This window comes from Macrobrachium nipponense, chromosome 19 (assembly GCF_015104395.2).
Source record: "Macrobrachium nipponense isolate FS-2020 chromosome 19, ASM1510439v2, whole genome shotgun sequence".
Taxonomy (NCBI): domain Eukaryota; kingdom Metazoa; phylum Arthropoda; class Malacostraca; order Decapoda; family Palaemonidae; genus Macrobrachium; species Macrobrachium nipponense.
The window spans coordinates 39,257,995-39,283,540 of NC_061088.1; the positions used below are offsets into that span (position 1 = coordinate 39,257,995).

The following is a 25,546-nucleotide window of genomic DNA, read 5'->3' on the forward strand; positions in this document are numbered from 1 at the left end:
CACACACACACAGTATCAAAGAATGTCAGAATATTATATAAAATAAGTGGGTATAAAAATATAAGAATCCCATAAGTAGTTAGTTTTCTAGAAAGAAATGAAGAGATAAAGTACGAGGAAAAAATAGCCTACCATATAACTAGACAACTTGTTTTTATCAAAATCTTTCCGCGTTCTCCCCCTCTTATGGACTTCAGGCCTCTGCTAAATGAGTACATCAGGCTATCGATCCTATCAGCATCTGATTAAAAAAAAAAAACTCTCTCTAAACTACTTGTCGCACTTTTACTGTACGAAGTTGAAGCAATCATTGTTAGCGTTTTTTGTTTTTTTTTTAGTATATCCATCTTCCATTCTTGGTTCTTGTGTCTTTCATATGACAGAGATGACTCTCTTATTATGGAGCCATCTATCAACCCCCATTATGACCCATTGCCTTACATAGATAAGGTTTATAGTAATTTAAATGACATGGCTTTTTAGAAATCAGTGTCATTAACAATTCGCCCAATTCGCCAGCCAGTACTTCAAGTCTTCTTTTATAATAACTTCTTTCATCACCATCGTGCAGCCTGCCCATGAGCATAAGAATCATAGTTGGTATAAAGAGTTTGTACGACTCACCTGTGGTCACGTTGGGAGGGTGGTCGTCTGGATGCTGGGTCCACCATTTCAGTGCTGCCATCTGGTATCTTCCGCCAAGGTCACTGTCACCTCCGGCAGCGACCAAGGATGAGTTGGTGTTCGAGATATTGACGTAGTCATACATAACGCAGGATTCGAAGTCACCAACAGCGTTTCTTTCAGAAAAGAAAAATGAAGCCTCCTGATTTTACAGTTGCTACTGCTATATTTTTTACTGATGCCGCAACAATTAATATTGATTATTATTCCTATTCCCTGGAAAAGAGATATTTTGATACTGCTACTTGCAATAATGGTATTATTGCAAGTAGCAGTGAGCAATACAATTAGGTCATTGTAAATCAGTCAATTCAAACATCGCTCTTTGTAAAGTATAACAAAGGGTAAATCATGTTGAAAGCGAAAAACATGAAAAAGGTTCAAGAGTTTTACTTGAGGATTGATGTATCATCAATATGACGGTATCGTTCTAAATCAAAGACTTTTCCTAGTGACGGGAGTTTCTGTTTGGATTTTGATTTGACTAGTAACTTACTGACGCACTCTATTTAAGGTGTTTTGAAAACACAACGATTAGAAGCATACTTTACACTTATGCATGATAAAAAGACTAAAATTTGGAAAATGGACCCACCTGGGAATTGTAATGTTCAGCCACGCAGCCATAGTAATATTTGGCGGCACAGGAGGCGGAGTGCAGTGGTGCGGCGGCAGATAGGTCATCAGCAAAATATTCATGAAAGCGCAGGGCGCCAACAAGCACACGGGCACTACCCACGCCCATATGAGCACGCACTCGTACGCCCCAAGACTGTCCGCCCATCGCATCACCATATCTATGTTGGTTGCTTCATTACAGTCGTCGATATTCTCACCGTCTTCTTGGGGTTTGTTTCGCAGTTTTTTCACAGTCCTCCCTGACCGAGTTGAATTTTCTGAGAGCTCGATATCCATCTCTGAGGCGATGGCGCTTCCTCCCGTCTCGGCGTTGTCGATGCTCAGGTTGACGGGTCTTCCGTTCGTGATGACTGGCATCTTTTTTGTTCAGGAAAACGGTAATAGATGGCGGTACTATGAACTTCTGAACAAAAAGGAAATGAATATATAACCTTTCCTCCGTTAGCAAAGATTGTATCCACTACAGAAACGCAGAGCTAAACACTATTGGGTTATCAAATGTCACTTGGTACATGTGCGGCTAAGTCATAGAATAAAAATAATCTGCCTCTGAAACGGCAAAACTGCTGTTAATTCATAATATGTGGAGTGACACTAGAGTTTTTCAACTGCGAGAAATGGACACAAGATACCAACTTCGTTTTCCGCCTTCAAAGACTGAGAGTTTCGTGAAGAATGGCAATGGCTGTTGACCTCTCGCCCGCTCTTGAAAGAGGAGTCGGAAGACGATCTGTCAGCAGCTGATGTGGGCGGTTTCCTTCTTGCCTTCGCTCTCACGCTCTCCTGAGGAATTAGAAAGAAAATGCATTAAGGTCAGTGCTTCCTTGTAGGCAGGCGCCACGAGGTCAAGAGAGGTTAGAATTACACAGGAAGATCAACAGTTCATGGAAGCAAACGATAAAAAGCATTTGCAAGGGGGAGGGTACCGTTGCTACTAAGTGTTTTAAAAGGAATACTTGTTTGTGAGTGTGATTAAGTATGAAATTTTCAATACAAACGCAAAGAGAGATCTTGCCTAAATGTAAATGTGAGTGACTCTGAGATGACTGTTGTGGACCTCTGGACTCTCCAGGTCAAGATGGAAATCAGTAGGGGAATCACTGAGGATAGCGGAGGTTCACCGCTTCAGGTGAATCCACCCCCCATTCCGGGAAATGTCTTACTGCTAAAGAGAGCACTTTCTCCTTCTTCTACTTCTTCTTGACTGCTATCCGCCACTTCGACTTTGCTTAGAAAGCAACAGAGGGCTTGCTATAATCGTTGCTTCAGCCCTTTTTATTATTCTAGAGGTTTAGCCCTCGATGAAGTCAGCATAGACAAGTATCATAGCATGTGAGCTGGCACACACACACCTGACCTCGATAAAGGGAACATCTTTTTGTACTCCTTATTTAAGCTGTTCAGTTTATAACTGATTGACAAACATTCTTCCCTTTATTATGCAAAATTTCGCTGTGTTTAAATCTTCGTTATTGTTAATATTATATTATGCGTGAATGTTAATTTGACTTGTTCATAGCGACAGACACCTTCTGAATGATGATATTGCTCGAAGAATTTGTGTATCACCCCAAACCCACCCCACACACACCACACCCACACACACACCACACACACACACACCACATTATATTACATAATATATATATATTATATTTATATTTACTATATAGGTAATATATATATACAATATTATACTAAAATATATATATATAGGATATACTATATATTATATATATATATATATCATATATATATCATACTATATATAATATATTATATTATACTATGTATATTATATGTCTATTTATATAATATTAGATATATTATATATATATTAATAATATATTATATATATAAAACAGGTGAAGAGGCAAAACAGCTCAAATACCATTGGGTTCGCTTTATTGTTGCCAACGTTTCAAGACTATGGTCTCATTTTCAAGGTCTATGAAAAAACCAAAACTAACTAAATTGACAACCTTGTTTTTCCAGCAAGATTAAACAAAAATTTTAAACATTACAAAACACAAACGAAGCAAAAACGAAAAAAAAAAAGAAAAAAATTGAAAAATGAAATAAAGTAGAAATAAAAATAACTAAAATAACACAATGACAATGTATTGAACAAAAGGTAAAAAAATTTTAAAAAAATTGAATAATAAACAAAACAAACCTTACAATAGATGGTTCGGTTGCCTGAAAGGCCTGCCAGAGCGAGAAGGAAGTTCGAGGATAAACCAACGGAAAGAAGATAAAAGTGGGCGGTCCAAGCAATGGTATAATGAAACTGCTGTAGTGTTGTTTATTCAACTGTTGGAAAGAGGTGCTTTAATGGCCCAAGGACTCGAGTATAGGGAGGGGTTTGGTTTTCCATTATGGCTGGATAAAATTATACTAACAAAATCATCGTACTTGGATTCTGCATTTGCATATCTGTGGGCATGGTTTCTTTCTTAATTTTTAAGCCTCGGACTAGAGAGGCTTCATCCCTGTGCGGTAACCTAATGACCTATGTTGTGAGTCCACATCGTACTTTGAGCAGTCCGGTGATTGGCTTCCAACATAAGTCCCTGGTTCGTTGCCACGAACAGGCAAGCTATACAATGTTAAACTAGGCCAGCACCGCAATCAAAAGTAGGCAAATTTTTCTTTGGTGTCCGAAAGAATCCGCCCTATGGTTTTTTGGCTTCCTTATGATGAATTTCACATCAACTTGCTGGGAAATGTTTGGTGAGGTATCATAAGTGTCATGGGAAAAAAACTAACATAAATATTTTAATTTAGCAGTTTAGATGTACTGGAGCTGGTGGCTGGAAGATTTTTTCTGTAAGGGCCTTTCGGATATAACTAGAAAACATTGGCAGTTTGGGTAACAATTGGTCTTAAAGAAATTCCTGCAAGAAATTAATTTCATTAAGAAACAAGCTCCAGTTTGAAGTTCAAGGCTATTAGCTCTGTGAAACTTTAAGGGTTGATTAATTGAATTCAAGATTAAAATTTATGTGAACAGGGTGGGACTACCAAAATTTTGCCCCAAACCTGTCAAATGTGGCCTTACGAAAAATTCCCCGTTCTGAAACCCATCATTCTCTTGCATGACCAGGTATCGAGAAAATGCAATCCTATTATTATTCTCTTTCCTTTCCAAATGTAAATTTTAAATTTTATTAGTGTGTGATGCGTTTTTGCAGATTTCCCAAGAAAATGTTCGCAATGATGATGGTCCCCTAAAAATTTAGGAATGTGTCGGTTCCACTAATATCTAAGACGGTAAAATAGCGCTAAAAGAGGCACGGGGACAATTGTTCCGTCCCAGTAGTTGCTGTTTCAAACTTCAACATAAAAAATGTATGCAAATGTGCAGATCAATGGGTTTGACCCATTGCCTACGCCTGGTTATAACCTGAACGTAAAAACATTCCAATCGTTTTAAAAACGAAGGCTTGAGTCACGCACCAGCCACCAATTTCTAAAAGTTTCTTAAAAAACTTCCACCCTTTGCTTTAAAACAAACCCTGGAAAAACATCATCGTCATTACACAAAAATGGTTTGATAGTGATAAAGTCAATGGTATCAATTAACGGGAACATTTGGTAAAAAGCGATTTCCCACGTCAAAGCTGGCCATGATGAGGTCATGAGTTTGAGGCCTGAGTATACTCTGGTTTGGAATTCTACAAAGAGTTGTTTAGTTTTACATTTAGTTGGTTAAAGCATTGGCCTAACAATGGAAATCAGAGGAATTTGGTACCTTTATTTTCATTTTGGCGTTGTATACGAGGATGTTGGATGGGTCTTCATAGCGGGATTTTTGGTTCTTTGAATGCACCCTTAAGGAATCCGTTACATAATATCGCAAGACGAACCAGTAACCAAAGAGGCTCTTTCATAGGGTAGTTTGAGCTATTGCTTTCCCTGTCATTTGAGTCGATCCCTGAAAATCTATTAAAGTTCCTAATCTTCGGTTTTTGAAGATTATCTTCTTGGATTCTTTTTGGAGGGCATATTTTTAAATGGAAAATTTGTTGCTATTAGGACAAGATATCTTGCCATGTTTTTGTTTAATGTATTCCAAGTTTGTTTTTTTTTTTTAAAAATAAGCAAAGGCCTTTCCCTTTGATCGGTTTTAGATAAGAACAAGGTCTTTCTCTTCTGCGTAGTCTTTTTGAAGGGTGACGCGAAATTAATGCCTGTTTGAAAAAAGGCTGTCCATCGAATTTTGAGTTTCTGAAAAACTTTGCTATGGGCAAGAAAAGATAGTTTCTTTTTGGAAATGTGATAAATTAAGCGCTTAGGGATAAGTTTTTCATTTTGGAAAATAGAAGTTCGAAAAGCAACGAAGTTTTCTTTTCAATGAAACCATGGCCCAGATCACAAAGGTTACAAGGAACTCAACCAATAACGTAAAGGGTTTAAAGGGTTTAAGTTGTGTTTGAGACAGAGCAGAACCTGCTACAAATGGTTGGAAGTGAGATCATCTAGTGGAAAAACTGTGTTACCAGAGAAAGGACATTAAGGGAGGAGTCGACGGTATTAAGGAAACGCACTTCCCGGAAATAAGGGAAAATGGAACGCAGAAAAGCGGAAGGAGGAACCCGGAATTTTAGTTAAATGATCAAAACTCAAGATTGGCACTGGTGATAATGAAAAAACATTTAAACAAAATTGACAACCAAGATAAAGAAATTCAAAAATGCTGAAGAACTAGCACAGATTGCGAACTCAAAAATAAAATTTTAATTGATAAAGACAATGTCCTCGGGTGAACATATTTAAATGGATGGTGAGTTAAAAACGCTGTAAGCATTGCAATGCCAGCCAATTCTACCGCATATTAATGAATCCGATTACAATGAAGACTATGCATATAAATGAGTCCGCCAGGATGAAAATTGAAAATAAAATGTAATCCTGAAATATGGGATACAAAACAAACCCCATTGTTAAAGGACAAAAAGGAACCGACCGGAGAAGTCTGAATAAAACCGGAAATAGAAAACAATAAGGAGGAGATTCCATCGTGAGCAAAATTATACGGAACTGTCAAGTATGGAAGCAAGAAGCCAGTAGGGAAATAAAACCAGTTCCATGCAGGAAGTGATCAGGATAATTTCGAACGAAAATAGGACAACTGAATACAACGATATAGCCAAGGAGATATGGTTGGACCGAATTGAGAGCCCGGAAATGGGAAAATGATGATAACGCAAGCTGTTGACGTTGAGAAGCGGATTGAGGAATTTAGTCACAAAGATCAAACGTGAAGATAGGAATACTTGAAAAGTGGTAAAGTACATGTGGAAAATAAATGGGAAAATGGTTAATATCAAAAAGTAAAGACAGGTAATGACAAGCAGCATAGAAATGATGAAGGATATTTTGAAGGAATGATCGTAAAACGAAAAACGACGAAAGGTGGGAATAGGTAAAAATACAAAGCTTCGTAATAGATAAGTGGGTGGTTGAACCTCTTATAATCACTGGAGGCTGACGAGGTAGCCACCTTAAAATGGGTTAAATGGACTTAATGTAGTTAACAAAAACAGATACAATGGTGAGTTGACTCTCTCCATGAATTTGATTTCACAGAATTCGTGGTATTCGATGGGTTGCAGGAGCCGTTTAATATTAAAAATGTTCAAAGACTTGATTTAAACCAATCTAATGATTATGGATGTTTTATTAACTGTTGTACTAATTTGAAAGGTGGAACTGCGGGTAATATAGTTCAGAAAGTGTCCATAGCATTAAGGTCTTGAATCAGGAAATGGGATTGGAGGAAGGGGCAAGTAATTAAGTTAGTTATTAAGATTGTTAAGTTTAATGGTATAATCATTCCTCTGCCTGAACTTGGTACGCTCCCATCAGGAACAAAACAAAATACCAGAACCAGGAAGAAGAAAATTTGCTTTCGAAATAAATTGTTATTTTATTTAAGCAATAACAGTGAAAACCTTAAGATTTAGGTGGAGATGTTTTAACTCTGTTGACCTCTCTTGGAGGGACAGTAGTTCAAGAGAATGTTCATTTACAGTGAAAAAGCGCTAAGGAACTTGATAAAAGCAAGTAGGAATTGAAAAGGATCATAACCATCCATTAGGTTAGGCACAAGTTACCGAATATAACTTTTGTTTAAAAATAACTACGGAGGGTCAAGGAATAGGCAGAATATATGTTTAAAAGGCTATTTAAGGGACCGCCCCCCCCCTTCAGTTTTGGGATGGCCTGAAGGAAATTACGGACAATTTTGAGGTCGGTGGGCGCAAATCGAGGTTTTACTCTCATTTACTGGTAACATTGATGTGTGCCACAGCCCAGAACTTAAAATATTTTGGCTCGCTCAGCTAACCTGTACGTGGGTAAAAAATTTATTTTTGTGATAAAGTATCTGCAATAAGGAAATATCACGAAAAATACGATGTTTTTGATATCCTTTCGTTCCCCGTTGCGTTGTTTTTAAATAAATTTTCCATAGGTAAATCATATTTGTTGTACGACAGTTTTTCCCATCCTAACGCTTTCTGAAGCGAGAGAGGCAGGAGCAAGTGTTGCCATACGTACGATAACTTGTCGTACATGTACGATAAAAAGAACGGCCTTGGTAAGCGATGTTAACGAATAGCATTTCTTTTCCATTAAATCGTACGGTTTGTGACGATAAGTTATAAAGGGTGTTGATAAGTTATATAATTACAAATATAAGAGGTCGTGGGGAAACTCCTCCATGAAACAGGCTATTTCTAAAAATAAATAAATAAATTAATTTAAAAAAAATAAAACTATTTCAGAGTCACCATACCAGGTTGGCCTTGCCGTGCTTGTCTCCAATTGCAACGTGGTTCAAAGCTATTGGAAACAGTGGGAAGGCACTGGAGCTATTTTTCTTTTTTCGGAGAAGTGGTTCGCTGAGAAACTTTTAGGGGGGGGGGGGGGGGGGCAACAGAGTTCAGTTATCAACTACCTTCATGATCCTTTCATGAAGTTAGATTTTCCATGTTCCATTGACCTAGATTTCTTCCAAAGTTTAATCTGAAGTTCAACAAATTTTTTCAGTTATGATAAAAGCAGGTGATAATCAGTTCTGCATGTTAAAGTGTCAATCGCTATTCAGAGACCATTCCTTCTCTCATTTATGGACAGGAACCTAATGTATTGAAAAACTGAGTTTAATACTGTAAATCCTGAAAGACATTGAACAGGCAATCTTTAATTGGACAGCCAAAGTATTGTACCTAGGAGTTAAAGTGTTATGCCAGGGATTAAAAAAACCCTCCATACAGGAAAAGAAAAAACTCTAACAGCAGGAGTTTTTTCAGTAGGTGTAGAAGTTTCCTTGTAGTAAGGGCATGCACCAGAAATAAAGAGGAGGTATAATTTCAATGATGGTGTCCCTGTCAAAGTTAAACTGGTCTCTGTCCAAAAAAATGGCCTCATCCATCAGAATTCAGAGAAGAATCCCCCTCCCCTTCTTGCATCTGAGCTTCCCCTGATTGTACCCCCAGATGGACCCACTCACTATTCAAACAAAAGCTGGGATGATTCAATGGAGAACTGTTTCCCCATATTGCAACATGAACTTAAACAGCTCGTTAACTGAATCACCTGATAAGTTTGCTGGAAGAATGAAGTTTCCAAAAGAGTCTAAGCTTTTTTCAGAACTAAGCCCAATTTTGCTCTAACTGACTCTTTGCTTGCCGCACTCTATAAACTGAATGCGAAACGAGTGTTCAGTAAAGTCTTAACCTCTTTAAAAACTGAACAAAGAAACAGACCCGAAAACAAAGGACAGCTTAATGGGGGCTCTTCTTCTCTGGCTAGTTTGCACGTTTAACATCTTCAGCTGGTGAGTCTCCACCTAGAACAATATCATCCAGGATTATGGATAAGCAACAAAATCATAAGAAAGCTAACAACAAGTGGGAAAATGGAACTTTCTGAAATAAAATTGCAGGAGGCAGAATGAGGATCACCAAATGGTAACCCGATAAAGAAATTCTATATAGACCCAAATGTGTGTTAAGTACCAAAATATTTACAATCTTCTGGAGCAACTTCCATTTGCAAAATAAGCATTCTGTTTTGGAGATTCAACGTCCTGGTATAATAAACTTATATTCCAGTAACACATTTGGAAATTAGAATTTCTGACAATATTAAGGTAAATGGGAATTTTAGAATTCATGAAGAATTTCTATTTATTTTACGAAAAATTCCACCCCAAAAACCCTAAGGGATCCATTCTGCTTCCTGACAGTAACAATGGCGAGTGCATAATCTGAGCAATTCTACTCTTTTCTATAATCTTATGTTTTTTCAAGCTATTGCAGCGCACTCTCAACCTCACTGCGTAACGATCAGTGGCACCCGTGCGGACCTTCGAAAAACAGGGACATACGACCAAACTTAGGATACAATTCGGGATTGAAAGTTCTTATAAAGGTTTCAAAAACTATCTACAAATTCATAGTTTTCCACAAAATCTGTTATTAATTTAACTGATGGACATTAATCATATTGCACTTATCTATTTAAATTCCTACCAATCAAAGTTATTTGGGGAGTTCTGACCCAACAATTATGAAATTCAAAGTCGTGAATGAATTTAGCTCTTTGTATTGAAAATGTTTGAAACTTTGACCTCCCCCAAAATACTTGATTCGGGGCAACTTATTTTTATACCCCTGCCAATTTTAGTTTTCTACAGTTTCAGTAATGTCCCAATTTAACTTCTTGAAATCATCATACTTTAATGTAGAGAAATAGCTGAAACCGGTTTGCAATGTCACAAATAAAAATGGTCTTATGATTCAACTTGCCAACGAACAACAAATAACGGTTTGAACAGAAACTCTTATTTACTATAACATCACAAATCAAGAGGACTCTTACATCATATTGGATTCCTCTTCTTGGATTATACTTGATGAGTCTTCCTTCAAGTGGGGGTTTTCGTTTGTTGGCGGGGCGCTCTTGGAACTGAAAACCAAACCTGGAAGATGCTTGTACAAGCCTAAGAAGAAACAATTGTCATAAACTTAATTCGAAGACTTTCGCTGGGCTCAAGGTGGGATTAAATACACACTTCGTGTAAAGTACTCACAGCTTTTTTGTTCCTTCACTCCGTTACAGGTGGTATAACTTATGACTTACGCATAGTGTTACTCTCCTGATCCTGGCTTCCCTTTTTCGGATCTTGTTTACATGCTGACCTCTTTTTGACCGGGTCCCGCCAGCATTACAAAGTAGAAAAATAGTGATGTATCTCTATATCAGGGTTGTAACAGCAGCTATATGCAGTATGTATGCTATTTTTTTTTAAGTTTTAAACATCAAAGGTAGCGTTGGAATTGTTTAACAAGGAAATTCTGAAATGTCACCCTTTGGGAGATCCGGTCAGGGCAACGTAAACAGAACATAGAAAACAACTATTATTCGATATTAAGTTGAAATAGGCATTTTCAAAAAGTTGTCATTTATCTCCTATTTTATTAATCACTGACTTCTCATTTTGCCTTAACATGAAAACTCTGTGTGTGTGTGTGTAACACACTCGATCGGTGGCCGAGGCAAAACACCCTGTTACACTTCTTTACAGTATACATGGGATTTCTGAATGACGAGTCCAGCGCAAATTCATTTTATTAACACTACCAGAAAGTAATTTATCTTTCTATATTTTACCGTAAATGATTTTTCATCACATAATAATATAGAAGCTTCACTTGTATGTGTGTTTACATCTATGGCATTTCAAAAGAAGTCTTGCGGTTTCTGCCGTTTTGTGTGTCGTCCGCCCCAGAGTCAAAATATACAGGGTCTGCTCATGAGGCGGTACTAAAACCTATCCCCGCCCCTTGTGAAACGTCATCAGTTACAAAAGGCCCATATCTTTATGAAACTATATTTACGATAACATTTTCATCTAACTATTTTTGCGATGGCGTTTTTTTTATATAATTTTTCTCTTATTACATGTTGCCATATACTACGTTAAAGTACAAAGAATGCTCTTTCAAATTATATATAGCACATTACAAGCACGATTACTTCAAACCCACAAGCGCGCACAGAAAAAATTATCTACGCACACAAAAATGTGCAATTACTTCATCCGTCAACCTACATACATTCACGTTTTGTAGCGTATCTGACTAAGTGATAATGATAGAAAGAAACTGAAAAATTAATTAGAAAGCTGATAAAATTTGCTATATAATGCATAAATAAAATTGATAGGTGTTCTCAGAAATTTTCGAGGAATTCTAGTTCAAAGACGGACCAAAATTTTTAAATTGTATGTAAATATTTACCACATTTTTCTTACATAGTTTTTCATCTTATTACATTTTGCTATATACCATGTAAAAGTACAAAGAATTCCCGTTCAATTGGTATATGACACATTACAATTACAATTATTTTCAAACCCATAATTGCGCACAGAAAATATTATCTACGCACGCAAAAATTATAAAAAAATTAAGCGTTCGTGGGAGATCTGAAATCTAGCCCCGCCCCTTGTGAAACGTCATCAGATACATCCAGCCAGACTGACGAAATACCTTTTTGTACTTTTTTGGAAAATATTATAATCGTTTGAGGCATGCATAATTAACACCTTTATGTATACAGTTTCTGTTATATGTAAACTTATGTGTTCGGAAGTATATTTATGTGATATGAAGTGCTAATGAGACATTTGCTGGAAATGTGTTCCCTGTATCATTTTCTTCATCATTTATTCCTTTGATACCTTATATCGTATATGATGTAATTCTTATACTTTTGATATTGTTTTCCTTTTTTTGGCCAAGTCGTGCAAATGCAACTGCCATTTTTACACTGCCTGTGTCCACATTTTCTTTGTATTTATTGCATAACAATAAGTATTCACAATAAGATTTGGAAAATATAATTAATCAATCATTCTAACGTTTATCATAAAACAGGTTGCTTTTCAAAGTGAGGTATGAACACAGTGACAGAACTAAATAAATTTCTTGAGAATCATTTAAAATCTTGATAATATTACTACCTGAAAGAGAGAGAGAGAGAGAGAGAGAGAGAGAGAGAGAGAGTTGTCATGTTAAAAGAAATGGACTTGAAGAGAATACAGCAAACCAGTATATAGGTAAGTAAATAAATAAGTAAAGAATAAATATATGAAGAAAGCTTGAGTAGCTATGTGTGTTCAAACTGGTATATTTTGTGCAATAAAACAAGGTTTGGTGACTAAATGAGAGAATGGGTATTAAAAAAATCAAACATGTGACCTCTACAGATTTTATCATCAAGATTTTATGAAAAACACCATGTGATATGGATGAAATGTATAAAAACTACGGGTTCTTTAAGTAATTCAGTGGAGGAACACAGGAGTGTTACTCTTGTGACGTCACAGTATTAGCTCCACCCCCACTGCTGAGTTGAGCAGACCCTATATACTTTGAATGGATATTAAAAAACATCAAGCATGTGACCTCTTTACAGGTTTTATCAAGATTTAAAAAAAAACCATGACAAATGGATTAAATGTATAAAAACTAAAGCTTCTTTAAGTAATTCAATGGAGAAGCACGAGCAGTTTTACTCTTCTGACGTCACAGTATTAGCTCCGCCCCCAATGCCGAGTTGAGCAGACCCTATTACTTTGACTCTGGTCTGCCCGACGTCGGTGACGAAGCAAACTTTCTTTATAATGAGACTCCTGTTCTACAACTATTGACGTCAGTAATTTTATTTAATAGTGTATGAAAGAGGTGAAGAAAACTTTCTACTTATACAAGATGGTTTGTTGAGTGTCTTCAAGACCAAGTAATTTTGCTTAAGTTCCTGCAGCAATTTTACAATTGAAGGATACGGGTATGGTAGAAATCAATTAATTTATATTTTACTGGACATCAGTTGCCTTGTGAATAAAAAGGTATTGGTAGGTCTTTATAAATATTCCGCAGCGAGCTAGACTATGGCAGTTAACGTTTTTCTATGCAGTTTTACCTCCTATTCGTTTCGGGAACAAATGATCAGCGTAAGGCTACTGAAACTCTATAGGCTGTATCCTATAATTGTTGCGGACTACAGCAGATATTGGTAATTTAGTATAGGTATTTTAGGCGGGTGAAAATACAAGAGCAAAATAGGCATACAAGGAGGTATTCTAACATTGCCATGGCAACCTGTAGTATCTGTAGGTTCTGATTCTGAAAAGGGTAAACTTTTTTGGGTTGGGGGGTAGGGAAGTGATACAAGGATATGTTTTAAATGGTCCATGATACTTTAATGAAGGGTATTAAAGTGCAGCGTGCACTAGTTAAGTAAGGACCTAGTAACTTAGGCTTGTGTTAGTGGTCTACCAGGCTATGACCTGATACCTAAGGTTTAGTTCAGGTTAGGTAAGGGTAGATTCCCAGCCGATAAATTTTAATGTTAAGGTTCCCAAAGTTAGGTTAAGTTGCAGTCCATGGAGGCGGAAAAAGCAAAAAAAGTCTGGCTATGTAAGGCCTTCTGTGCCTTTGACTTGGTTGCATTGGGTTTGCAACCCTGTTATTTTAATTCACAGTTCCATAAATTAGAGTAGGTTGGGGGGACGCTCATGAGAGCGAATCCTCCTGGCATCCTAAGTTAGGATCCCCTGATAGGTGAAGTAATTCAATGATTTTTCACCCACCCAAATACCCAGCTTTCCATATAAAACATCATCATTAACAAGAGTAGCCATTCTCTCTCTCTCTCTCTCTCTCTCTCTCTCTCTCTCTCTCTCTTAGTACTGTTGCAACATCACGTATATTACGCCCACACACACGTGCGCACACAAATACGGGTAAGCTTTGCGTAAGGGCTGTCATTATTGCCATGAGTGGGTCTCAATAGTCCTCTTTCAGGTGTGCGCATTCCTGCTTCAGTATACTTTTCATTCATTCGTGTCCTTTGGTGTTCCTCGTGTGTAGACAGCATGTGTAAAAGGTGACCTGACGACTTTGGGGTCATTATATTTATATATATATATATATATATATATATATATATATATATATATATATATATATATATAATATAATATATATATATATATATGTATAATATATATATATATAGTATATATATATATATATATATATATATATATATATATATATATAATACTTATATATATATATATATATATATATATATATATATACATATATATATATATATATATATATATATATATATATATATATATATGTATATATATATATATATATATATATATATATATATATATTACGCCCACACACACGTGCGCACGCGCCGTAAGCTTGTGTAAGGGCTGTCATTATTGCCATGAGTGGGTCTCAATAGTCCCCTTTCAGGTGTGCGCATTCCTGCTTCAGTATACTTTTGATTCATTCGTGTCCTTTGGCGTTCCTCGTTGCGTAGACAGCATGTCTAAAAGGTGACCTGACTACTTTGGGGCATTAGATTATTTATGTATATATGTATATATATATATATATATATATATATATATATATATATATATATATATATATATATATATTATATATATATATATATATATATATATATATATATAATATATATATATATACATATATATATACTATATATATTATATTATATATATATATATATATATATATATATACTATATATATATGATATATATTATATATATATATATATATATATATATATAATATATATATATATAATTACACTAAGCATGGTTAGTACACACATTAGATTCTCTATTCTGTTTTTTATACGCAAAAATATGGTCTCTCCTCTCTCTCTCTCTCTCTCTCTCTCTCTCTCTCTCTCTCTCTCTCTCTCTCTCTCTCAACTAATTGAATGCAAAGCCTTAAACCTAAATGAAGGAACAAGAAAGAAAGAAAGAAAGAAAGAAAGAAAGAAAGAAAGAAAGAAAGAAAGAAGAGAGAGAGAGAGAGAGAGAGAGAGAGAGAGAGAGAGAGAGAGAGAGATTTATTTCAGCAATTTGTAACACCAAGAGACAAGACATAATTAAAATTCAGAATCTTTCCTGATATATTTCGATAAACCAAAATATCTCTCGTGGAATATAGAAAATCAACGAAAAATCGAGAGTGAGAGAGAGGAGAGTATATGAACTGGATACTTCAGATATGGATTTCAGTTTGAAGAAAACGTGGCCTTACCTGGCCTTGGCAGCAGCTGTTATTAGGATGGTTTTGTCCAGATGTTGCTCGAAATCCGGAAGAATAGTCATCTAGTTTGCTGTGGCTCCCTATTCGCTGGCGAGATTTCTCTTCTGACTGATGATGATGGAGCTGAACAGCCTAAGGAAAAGGAACTGAACGAGAGAATTGTGGCCTTGCGAGACGTCATCCAGTACCAGAGAGAGCAGCGCGTGCACTTGGACAGGACAATAATTCTTCAGCTACAACGGAGGCTCGACTACCAAGAAGAGACACAGAAGGCTGGCGTATGGGAAGAACGCGTTCATGAAATCCAGATCACTCCGGAGGTTTTGCAACAGCAGGCCTTGCAAGAGAGGGCCCACTCGCTCGAAGCTGGAACGATAAAGAGAAGAGGGAGAAATGGCAGCTGGAAGACAAGATCCTCAAGATGGCCGAAGAAAACCAGCATCTGAAGAACAACGTGAAGGAAATTGGTCAGAGGAACGATGCCCTTTGTGAGAGGATAAGGGAACTGTCTGGGCAGTCGCCAGACGCAAACTGCCTGCTTGAGGGGATCGAAAAACTCCTACGACAGAAGGAGAAAGACGTGCAGCTAAAGATGGCAGAAGCGACGCGGATAGCGAGGCTCATCCAGGAACAAAAAGACTCAACCGAAAAGTGGGAATCCGAAAGGAAAGACCTGCAGAAGGACTTGGAGGACCTCTTGGAAGGAAAAGTGTGGACTCCAGTGTGAAGTTGAGACAGCGAAACTCAAGAGGAACAAGCTGGCATGCCTTCTAGAGGAAGGAAATGGTCGCCTGGAGTCGCTGGAGAAGAAGGCCGGTGTCCAGAGCGAACGGAACGACCAGATGGATGATGAGGTTGGATGGCTGCGAGGAGCGAAGGAGAAAATGGTCTCCAATTTGAAAAACCTCCAGGAGAAATAAAGACGAATGGAGGAGAGCAACTGAAAACTGCAGAAGATTCTGTCGATCTTCAAGAAATGGCGTGATGAAGACTGCACTGGCCTCACTCAGAAGGATAAGATGTGGACATTTTGAGGAGGATGTTTATTGAATGGAAAATTTGATGTTTATTTTGTAATAAGTTTGTTTTGTTAATCCATGAAGGAAATTGAGCTAGAAAAGAAATAAAGAAATAGAGTTTTATTGATTCCTGGATGGAAAAGAACAGCGGGGGAATATAGAAAGGGTGAAGAAAATATGGGGATTCATGTAGGTGCCGGGAAAAGAAACAGGATTAGGAGAAGCCCCAAGAACTAAGAGGATTCAATAGGATGGGTGGAGGTGCCAGGAGAAAAAAAGAGAGGATTCAGTAGGATTCGTGGAGTGCAAGGAAAAGAACTACAAGATTCAGAGAATCCTCAGAAGAATTGAGAGGATGCAGTGGCATATTCGTCCGCCAATGGTCCCGGGACCCGGGGGGGGGGGGACGGGGGGGGTGGGGGGGGGGGGGGGTGGGCCCGTCACGGTCCTGGACAGGCGGGCAGGCGTCCGCCACTGGTCCCGGAACGGACGGGCAGTGTCCACCGCGTATCCTGGGATGGACGGGCTGGGCCCGCTGCAGTTCCAGGGACAGGTGGCCGGTGTCCGCCACGTGTCCCGGGACGGGCGGGGCATTGCCCGCCACGTGTCCCAGGACTGGCAGGATGGGCGGGCGGTGTTTACCACGCATCCCGGGACAGGCATACGGTATCCGCCACGTATCCCCGGACAGGAGGGCGGTGTCCATCACGTGTCCTGGGACAGGCGGGTTGTGGCCGCCGCGGATCCCGGGATGGCTGGGCAGGCGTCCGCCACGGTTCCCAGGACGGGAGGGCTGGGTCCGCTTGGGGTCTCGGGAATGGCTGCTGGTGTCTGCTGGCCGTCCCGAGACCCGTGGCGTGCCCTGCCCGCCCGTACCAGGACGCGTGGAGGACTCCGCCCTTCTATGGACACATGGCAGACACCACTTGCCTGTCTCGGGATCCACGGCGGACACCGCCTGCCTGTCCCGGGACCCCCGGTGTGCCCGGCCCACCCGTCCTGGACACGTTGCAGACACCGCCGCGGGTCCCGGGATGGGTGGGCAGGCGTCCACCATGCATCCTGGGACGGGTGGGCTGGACCCGCCGCGGGTCCTGTGATGGGCGGGCAGGGGTTCGCCACTCGTCCCAGGACGGGCGGGCAGGCGTCCGCTGCGGTTACCGGGATGGGCATGCGGTGTCTGCCAAGTGTCCCAGGACAGGCGGGCCGGGCCCACCGTAGGTCCATGGACGGGCGGGCGGTGTCCACCACGTGTCCCGGGACAGCGGGCTGGTGCCCGCCACGTGTCTTGGGACGGGGGGCCTAGGCCCGCCGCAGTTCCTGGGACAGGCGGGTGGTGCCCACCACGTGTCCCGTGACAGTTAACCCAACCCGCTGTGGGTCCCGGGACGGGCGGGCACTGCCCGCTACATGTCCTGGGACGGGCGGGCTGGGCCGCTGCGGGTCCCGGTACGGATGGGCGGTTTACACCACGTGTCCTGGGACCGGTGGGCGGTGTCCGCCATTTGTCTAGGGATGGGTTGGCCGGGCCCGCCACGGGTCCCAGGGCGGGCGGGCCGTGCCTGCTACAGGTGCCCGGACGGGAGGGCGGTCTCCTCCACGTGTCCTGGAACAGGCGGGTCGGGCCGGCCCCGGGTCCCCAGGTCAGGCCACCAGTATTTGGGCTCCCGTCCAGGAGGTGACCAGATTAGAACATCATGGGTGGGGCCCTTGGCGGGAAGGAGACTCGGTCTGGCCGCCAGGGGTTGGACCTCTAGAGGGGAAGCAAATGGGTTGGGCTGCCAGGAGTGGGCCCCACAGTGGGGAGGTGACTGGGTATTGCCGTCAGGGTTGAGGATCCTTGTGGGGAGGACACCGATTTGGTCCCCTTGGGTGGGGACCCTGGTGGGGAGGGGACCAGGTCAGGCCGTCTTGCGTGGGGCTCACGGCCAGGAGGAAAAAAAAGTCTAGTTTTTCAGGCCAAGCCAATTTTGCTCTAACTGCTCTTTGCTTTAAAACTAAACTAAGAAACAGACTGAAAACAAGGACAGTTAATGGGGCTCTTTTCTCTCTGCTAGTTGCATCAAAGGTTCTGGAGGGTCATGTGCTCATTTTACTCCTGCAAATGATGTTTTCCAGAATAATAATCATGCACAGTTATTCCAGAACATCAGAGAACATGAATTTGATTTGAGAGAAGATTCTTAAAGATATACTTTACAATTATTATTGTTATTAATTCCTTCATCATGGGATAGGTATCAGTACCAGTCATGTTTAATTATATATATCTATTTTAAATTACTACTCAGTGATGCTATTTTGATTTTTGATGTTTTGGAGTGTTTAAAGAGATGTATGAGTCGCCCTATCAACTCACACATCGTGTTAATTCGTTATCAGTTTAGTTTACACTATGGAAAGAAGTGACGTTCTAAGCTGAATACTTTTTTTACCACATATATAGTAATATAGTAATAATTTGTTTATAACAATTGTTCATAGCATTAACTAATTATTTATAATTCCATTTTTTGGTTTTTGTAGAGAGAAATGTTTCATTTGTATTTTTTTCTCAATTATGTAAATTGCAAGATATTAATGACTGCAAAGAAATCATACATATATTCATTATTTTGTCAAATTACTAAAATGTGTTAAATATCAGAAACAGTGTAAGATAATAATTACGATAAAACCTACAATTTTGTACGATATTTTTACTGAAAACCTCATAATTTTGAGGAGCCAGTACAATAAATCCAACCCGAGAGTGTGGCAACACTGGGCAGGAGAAGCAGCTGCACAAACACATCAGTAACCCGCATACCTTTGATGTAACTACATCGTTCACTTCTGAGCCTGAGTTGTCAAGTACTCTTTATATCTAAGTCCGTTTTTTCTTGTTTATTCATCAAAATGCCAAGGAAGAAGCAGTCTAGAAAGCGTACATTAGCTAGAGAAAGGTTGAAAAATAGGCTTAGAAAGATAACAAGAAAGAACTCCAAGATGAAGGATGTGCATTCATCACCTCCCTGGCCTAGCTGGCGGCAATGAGTGGGGTCGTGCCTCATGATACCCACCCCCTGGGGAGGGTTTAATATCACTTTTAAAAGTGGGGGGACCAGATACCATAGAAGTATGCTATTAAAATAAGAAAATCAAGCTTAAGTAAATTTTTATATTGATGCCTATGCGGTTTTCACTGAGAATTTCATTACGCAAACTTTAACACGCGATATCTCAAAACTATGTTTTCAGTACATGGGTCGCTTTAAAACCCTAAGGCTTTTTTATTTACTGTCCTATTTTCAAAATTCAAATACCATTGAAATTCTTGATAAATTCTACATCGAAAGAATTGAAAGAATTTCCAAATTATTCCAATTTCTATTTTTTATGAATTTTTGAATTAAGTAATTAAATAAAAACATTATTTTTTTATATCAATGAATTTTTTTTATTTGATTTATTTTTTTTTTAATCTTTCTCAATTCGTTGGATAGAGCAACTCTTTGTGAGTATTAATTGCTTTAGTTATTAAAATGTAGTTAAAAACTAAGGAAGCCTTAGGGTTTTAAAGCAATGCATCTAAAAATCGGGAAAAAAATTAATATAAAAAAACCAATGGATAGAAATTTATGAAACTCTTTGTAGTAACTTTCCATTGGGTGGCTTTTAAATGGGTAGCAAACAATATTTCGATACCCTCCCCCCCAACTGAGGCGGTCCCCTTAACCATATAAAGTCATGGAAAACAATACCTATCAGCTGCTCAGATCACAGCATGGTTTTAGTTAAATTTAATGTACAAAATGTAAAAGTTGGTAGAGGTTTTTGGAGGCTTAACACAAAAGTTTTGGGTTTTAAAGAAACTGAGGAGAATTTCAGTGTAGTTTGGAATCATATTGTGGCTAGAAAAGGAATTTTTGATAATTTGCTATCATGGTGAAATTTTGCAAAAATGGAATGTAAAAAGTTTTTTATAAGAATGTCGAAGATTATGTCGCAAGAAAAATATGGACTTCTAAATATGTTGCAAGGAAGACTGAAACAATTGTATGCAAAAGCTAATGCTGGTGGAATTGACTTTGAAGAAATAAGGGTGATTAAAGACAGAGTGAATGACATACAGAATGAGTTTTGTGAGGGCATTAAACTACGAGCAAAACTAAAAGACAGGGTAGAAGGTGAACAGGTATCAGCATACTTGTTAGGAAGAGGAAAGGATAGGAACTCGGGTATTTTTAGAGTTAAAACGGATAAAGGAGTTCTCATTAATACTGACAGTATTGTTTCCTTTTTTAAAAGTTATTATAAAGAGTTATAAAATAACGTTAATGTTGATAAAATTCAACAAGAGGAATTACTTAGAATGTTCAAGAATAAATTGGATAATGATGATGTAGATATGTTATCAAAGGAAATTGAAGAAGAAATAAGGGCAGCCATTAAGGGCTTAAGCATTGGAAAATCACCAGGAAAGGACGGCCTTCCTACTGAATTTTACAAAAAGTTTTGGACACTGCTGAAACCTCACTTCATACAAGTAATTAGGTACTCTCTGAAGGAGGATTTGAGTAGTTCTCAGCATGAAGGCATTCTTAAGCTTATACCAAAGGGTGGGGACGAAGAACTAGCAGAGAACTGGAGGCCCATATCTCTTCTTAACGTAGATTATAAAATGTGCAAAAAAAATTTTAGCTAATCGTATGAAATTGGTAATGAATAAGATTATTTCATCTGAGCAGTATTGTGGTGTAAATGGAAGGTCAATTATCGACTGTGATAATATGATAAGAGATGTAGTGTATTATTCATCCAAAATTCATTCGAACTTGGCTCTTTTAAACCTTGATTGGTCAAAGGCTTTTGACAGGGCGGATACGAAGTTCTTATGGAGAATTATGTATTGCTTTGGATTTCCCAACTACTTTATTAAATGGTTAAAGGTGTTGTGTAAAAACAGTCAAAGCTTCTGCATCAATGGAGTAATTAGCTCTTCGTTTGAAATAAATAGGTCTGTTAGACATGGATGTCCCTTGCTCATGCTTTTGTTTGTAATATTTCAAGAACCCTTATACTTAGCTATTAAAGGCAATAAACAGATTATTCCCTCTCCACTACCAGATAAAAATGTATCAAGCTTCAAGGGTTTGCAGATGATTAAACAAATCTCTGCAAGTTGTTTATAAAGAGATAGAAAGGTTTGAAAAGGCTACAGGAGCACAACTAAACATCGATAAAACAAAAATTTTAGGAATTGGAAACTGGGAAAATAAACTGTCTTGGCCTACTGACAGGTAAAAAGTGTAAAGAAAACTAATGTTTTAGGGATTGAATATAGTGGAAATTATGAAGAAACTTGCAGACAAAATTGGGAATACAGAATAAACAAGATCAACAGAATATCATACATGTCAGAACAGAGAATATTAACCCTATATCAAAAGGGTATTATTATCAATTCCTTGATACTCTCAAATGTATGGTATTTGGCTCACACATTTCCATTGTCTAAACGAGAAGCCTTAGCCATAAATTCTTGTATCTTTAGAACTTTGGCATGGAATGTTACCAGCCTATTAGAAGAACAACACTTTGTTCACTCAAGGAAGAAGGGGGCCTAGGGATTACTGATGTTTATCACAAGGCTTTATTTATTTTATGTTGTACTGTTTTAAAGGAGCTAACAAATGATTTACGCCTTGCTGTTTATTATTGTAGTATAAGACTAAGTCTTATACTAATACGATTGATAAAAAAGAGGTATCGTATATTTCTAGTCCATACTATTCTGTAGCGATAGAGGCAATTAGAAAGGAGTTTCATTGTAAAAATTTCCCTTTGTTGACGAGTAAAGTAGTTTATGATTGCATCCGTCCATATTGTGAGGCCATAATAGAGAGTAACTACCCGTTGTTCAACTAGAAAAGCATTTGGAAGAATGTAAACAATAGACATATAGGATTATGAGAGAGAGAATTTATGTATAGATACTTGCATGAGACTCTAGCAACTAACCAAAGATTAAAGCTGGTATCAGACTAGTCATTTCTTGCTCGTGGTTTTGGCCAGCATCCAGCCAATGCTTGCGAGCAAAAGTGTTGCATCGTCACACTAGGAACTCGTGGTTTCGAGGAGCCGTAGGAAAAAGTAAACAAAACTGATCAGCTGATATCATCATGGCGCCCAGAAATTGTCGGACTATTGCAAGATGTGCTGCAGTGGTGTATTTCTTGGAAACTTACGTGAATGCAAGAGTAACAAAAAAAGTTTGTGGGTTCGAGAGTGGCTCAGGAGAAGAGAAGCCAAAGGTCTGAGAGTACGTCCTATCAGCAGCAGCCATCTTGTTTGTCTATACTATGCTGTGGCTCGCGGCTCGTGCTGGCTGCTTCCCGTTCTGCTGGGAAGCTAAAATCTAGAGCTAATAGCTCCTGGTTTTTAATTATCGGCAGCGACGGCTCGCTGCTCGAGAAAAAAATGCCTAGTGTGAGACCGGCTTAAGGATGCTAAAGATAAGGACGGATGATTCTTGTGACAGATGTGGCGAGGAAGAAAATTCAATCCATATATTTTATTCATGTATTCTTATTAAAGATATTTTTCTATGGTTTAAAAATATTCTGATCAATATGTGTAGTATTGAGAAAAATAGTTTCTTTAGAATTTTAATGTTAGATTTTAATTGTAAAACAACAAAGTGTAATAATGCTGCATTAGGATTAATCGTGGATTACTTGTATGTCTTATGGGTGAGCAAGAAAAAGAAATATGATCTTAGACAAATTATAAACTTTTTAAAGAGTAAGTTTAGATATACTAGTTGGTTACTTGAACGTTTGTTAAGTGAAAGAATGCTTAACTGTTTTAATAGAAAATATGCCAATTAGGATTTCAGTTAACTTATCTGTAGGTTTGTGTTATATTATTATATAAGTTGGCAGGCAGATACCAAAAGTATGGTATCAGAAGAGGGACCTCATTTGCGTATGGTTTAAGTTTATGACTTTTATAATCTATTAAGAATGTAAGTTTGATGATCTGACTAAATATAAATATATGTATATATCTCAAATATGTTTAAAATCTGATTATATTGTAGTTTATTTTATAATAAAAGGAAAAAATGAAACCTGGCTTGTAATTTGGTAAGCAAAAGTCCAGTCCAAAGGACAACAAAAACTCTTCCCTTTTGGTTAAATTATAGATAGAGTAGTTGAAGACCACCTTGTTGTTATTGCTGTTGAAGCTCGGTTTGGAAACACCTAGTTTATGAAGTTTGTTGTCTTGGGTCTGCAGCATTCTATCAATAAAAAGGTTCACATCCTTAGTCAATAGCCAGTTAAAAATCAGAAGATCAATTAAAGTGAGTCTGTTTTGAATAGAATTGTACAATAGTTGAATTTGCAATGCATGTTTATCAATCAATCTCTCCTTTGCACGCACTTCAATGGACAATAAAGTATTGGTACTGTCGTGGTAAAATTTTGTATCGTATAATGAACATCTGTATAATTTGAATTTAACAAAGTTGGGTACAACGTGGTTAATCTGACAATATTGGAAGGCTAAACTGGACTTGGAATTTCTCCAAAATTGTCAAATTAACTAGGTTCGAGACAAGTGCCCAGTACCCCTGTCGGCTACACAAAGACGTGTATCGCCATGAGTGTCAATAACAGTCCTACCTGCTGTCCGGTTGTGCACTAGCATAGTTAACGTAATAATTATAAGTAAAGGCCACCTGTGTAGCTAAGAAGAATACACCTGTGTTAAACGTTTCCTCAATTATTATTCTTGCATGTCCTACATTGCATGCATGTAAACTTTCCTCTCTCCTGATTTTCCTTCATATCCCGAAACCACAAATGACCGAGATCAAGTCACATAATTTTGGCGTCGATAAGGTTATATAATTTTGGTGTCAGTCGTGGGGTCTTGCAAGTCTTGGGGGCTGCTAAGAGATTTTATGAGGTACCATAGGTCCTGTGAGGTCTTATAGGGTCTTATGAGGTGTCAAACAAACGTTAATGCTAAATCGTTGGCGACAAACAGTGATATGATAAGTGAAATAAACATGAAGACGAGAGGAATTTCGGACGACGACACCGACGAGGGAAATGGTGAAACGAACGAACTGGATAAAAACAGTTATGGCTAAAGCAATCAGTAGAAAAGTGGTGAACAGTGCTATGAACGGGAATAATAAATCAAGTGACCTTACAATTTCAAAATGTGCTGTGCTAACCAAACAGACAGTATACAATCACACACCAAGATTTTGAAAACCGCAATGCTAATCAAACTGACAGCGTACAATCGCACCATGCAATTCCGGAATGCGCAGTGCTAACCAGACAGGCAGAGTATGATCACAGAAATAGTTATTAAATTACTACTGTTAGACAGTTTCATGACCAAATTCGGTGACAAACAGGCGAGAGAGAATTCGAATCGGAGGAAGTATTAACAAAATATTAGAAAAATCCGTTTGAGACAAGGAATAGTGTGGGAGAATTAAAAATCGATGGTTACAGTGCCGTGGTCACCAAAGTCAAATGACGGTGGTACTGTGGTAGTGGCACCTGAACACCCTTCGTGACCTCCCCCCCACAGTAACTACTCATGTAGCAGACCAAGTAGAGGAGTAACGAACATGTTTTGAATGGAGAGATGCCAGTGGTGAGCAGTCCAACCCCACCAGGAAGTATGGAAGATGGCAATAGCAGGTGGCATGGAGGTAACGCAGGGAAAGTACCTCAGGTTATCCCCAGTGCTGTGCAAGATGGTTATACCATTGCCGGGAGAACAAGGGACGCCTTGTTCTTGTTGTGAGGGATGGGATGCAAATCCCCACCCTTGAGAAGTAGGGGAGTAGAAGACAGCCTTCTTAACCATGAGTCAAGAATGATGGGACAGAGAGAGGTCGACCAGAGCCTCTCCTACTTCTGATCGTAAACTATTGAAGAGTAGAGGGATGGTGTTAAAGGCAAATAGTGCAGAAGTTCCCTTACCTACCTCGACCCA

General features: G+C 38.6%; 2 protein-coding genes across 2 annotated transcripts in view; both read right to left on the reverse strand.

The window, feature by feature from the left end:
• LOC135216415 (beta-alanine transporter-like) overlaps nt 1-25,546 on the reverse strand; it is a 74,370-nt gene that overhangs the window by 39,514 nt on the left and 9,310 nt on the right. Inside the window, exons 2-3 of the mRNA XM_064251717.1 lie at nt 1,280-2,106; nt 625-800 (exon numbers count right to left, since the gene is read on the reverse strand). Coding sequence (XP_064107787.1) covers nt 625-800; nt 1,280-1,680 — 577 coding nt within the window. The 5' untranslated portion in view covers nt 1,681-2,106. The remainder of the gene's footprint in view (nt 1-624; nt 801-1,279; nt 2,107-25,546) is intronic.
• LOC135211487 (basic proline-rich protein-like) lies at nt 1,918-25,417 on the reverse strand. The gene is made up of 5 exons (XM_064244796.1): nt 25,221-25,417; nt 17,029-18,201; nt 15,773-15,884; nt 15,510-15,650; nt 1,918-2,106 (listed from the first exon to the last, which is right to left on the reverse strand). The coding sequence occupies exons 1-5, from the start codon at nt 25,415-25,417 to the stop codon at nt 1,918-1,920; spliced, it is 1,812 nt and encodes a 603-aa protein (XP_064100866.1).

Excerpts from the sequence above, each read along its gene's own strand:
- LOC135211487 (XM_064244796.1), bottom strand. The coding sequence starts at position 25,417 with ATGGTTAAGAAGGCTGTCTTCTACTCCCCTACTTCTCAAGGGTGGGGA. Across the intron at positions 18,202-25,220 it reads GCCATCTTCCATACTTCCTG|CCCAAATACTGGTGGCCTGA; the intron begins GTGGGGTTGGAC and ends CCTGGACGGGAG. Across the intron at positions 15,651-15,772 it reads GCCTTCTGTGTCTCTTCTTG|GCTGTTCAGCTCCATCATCA; the intron begins GTAGTCGAGCCT and ends CCTTTTCCTTAG.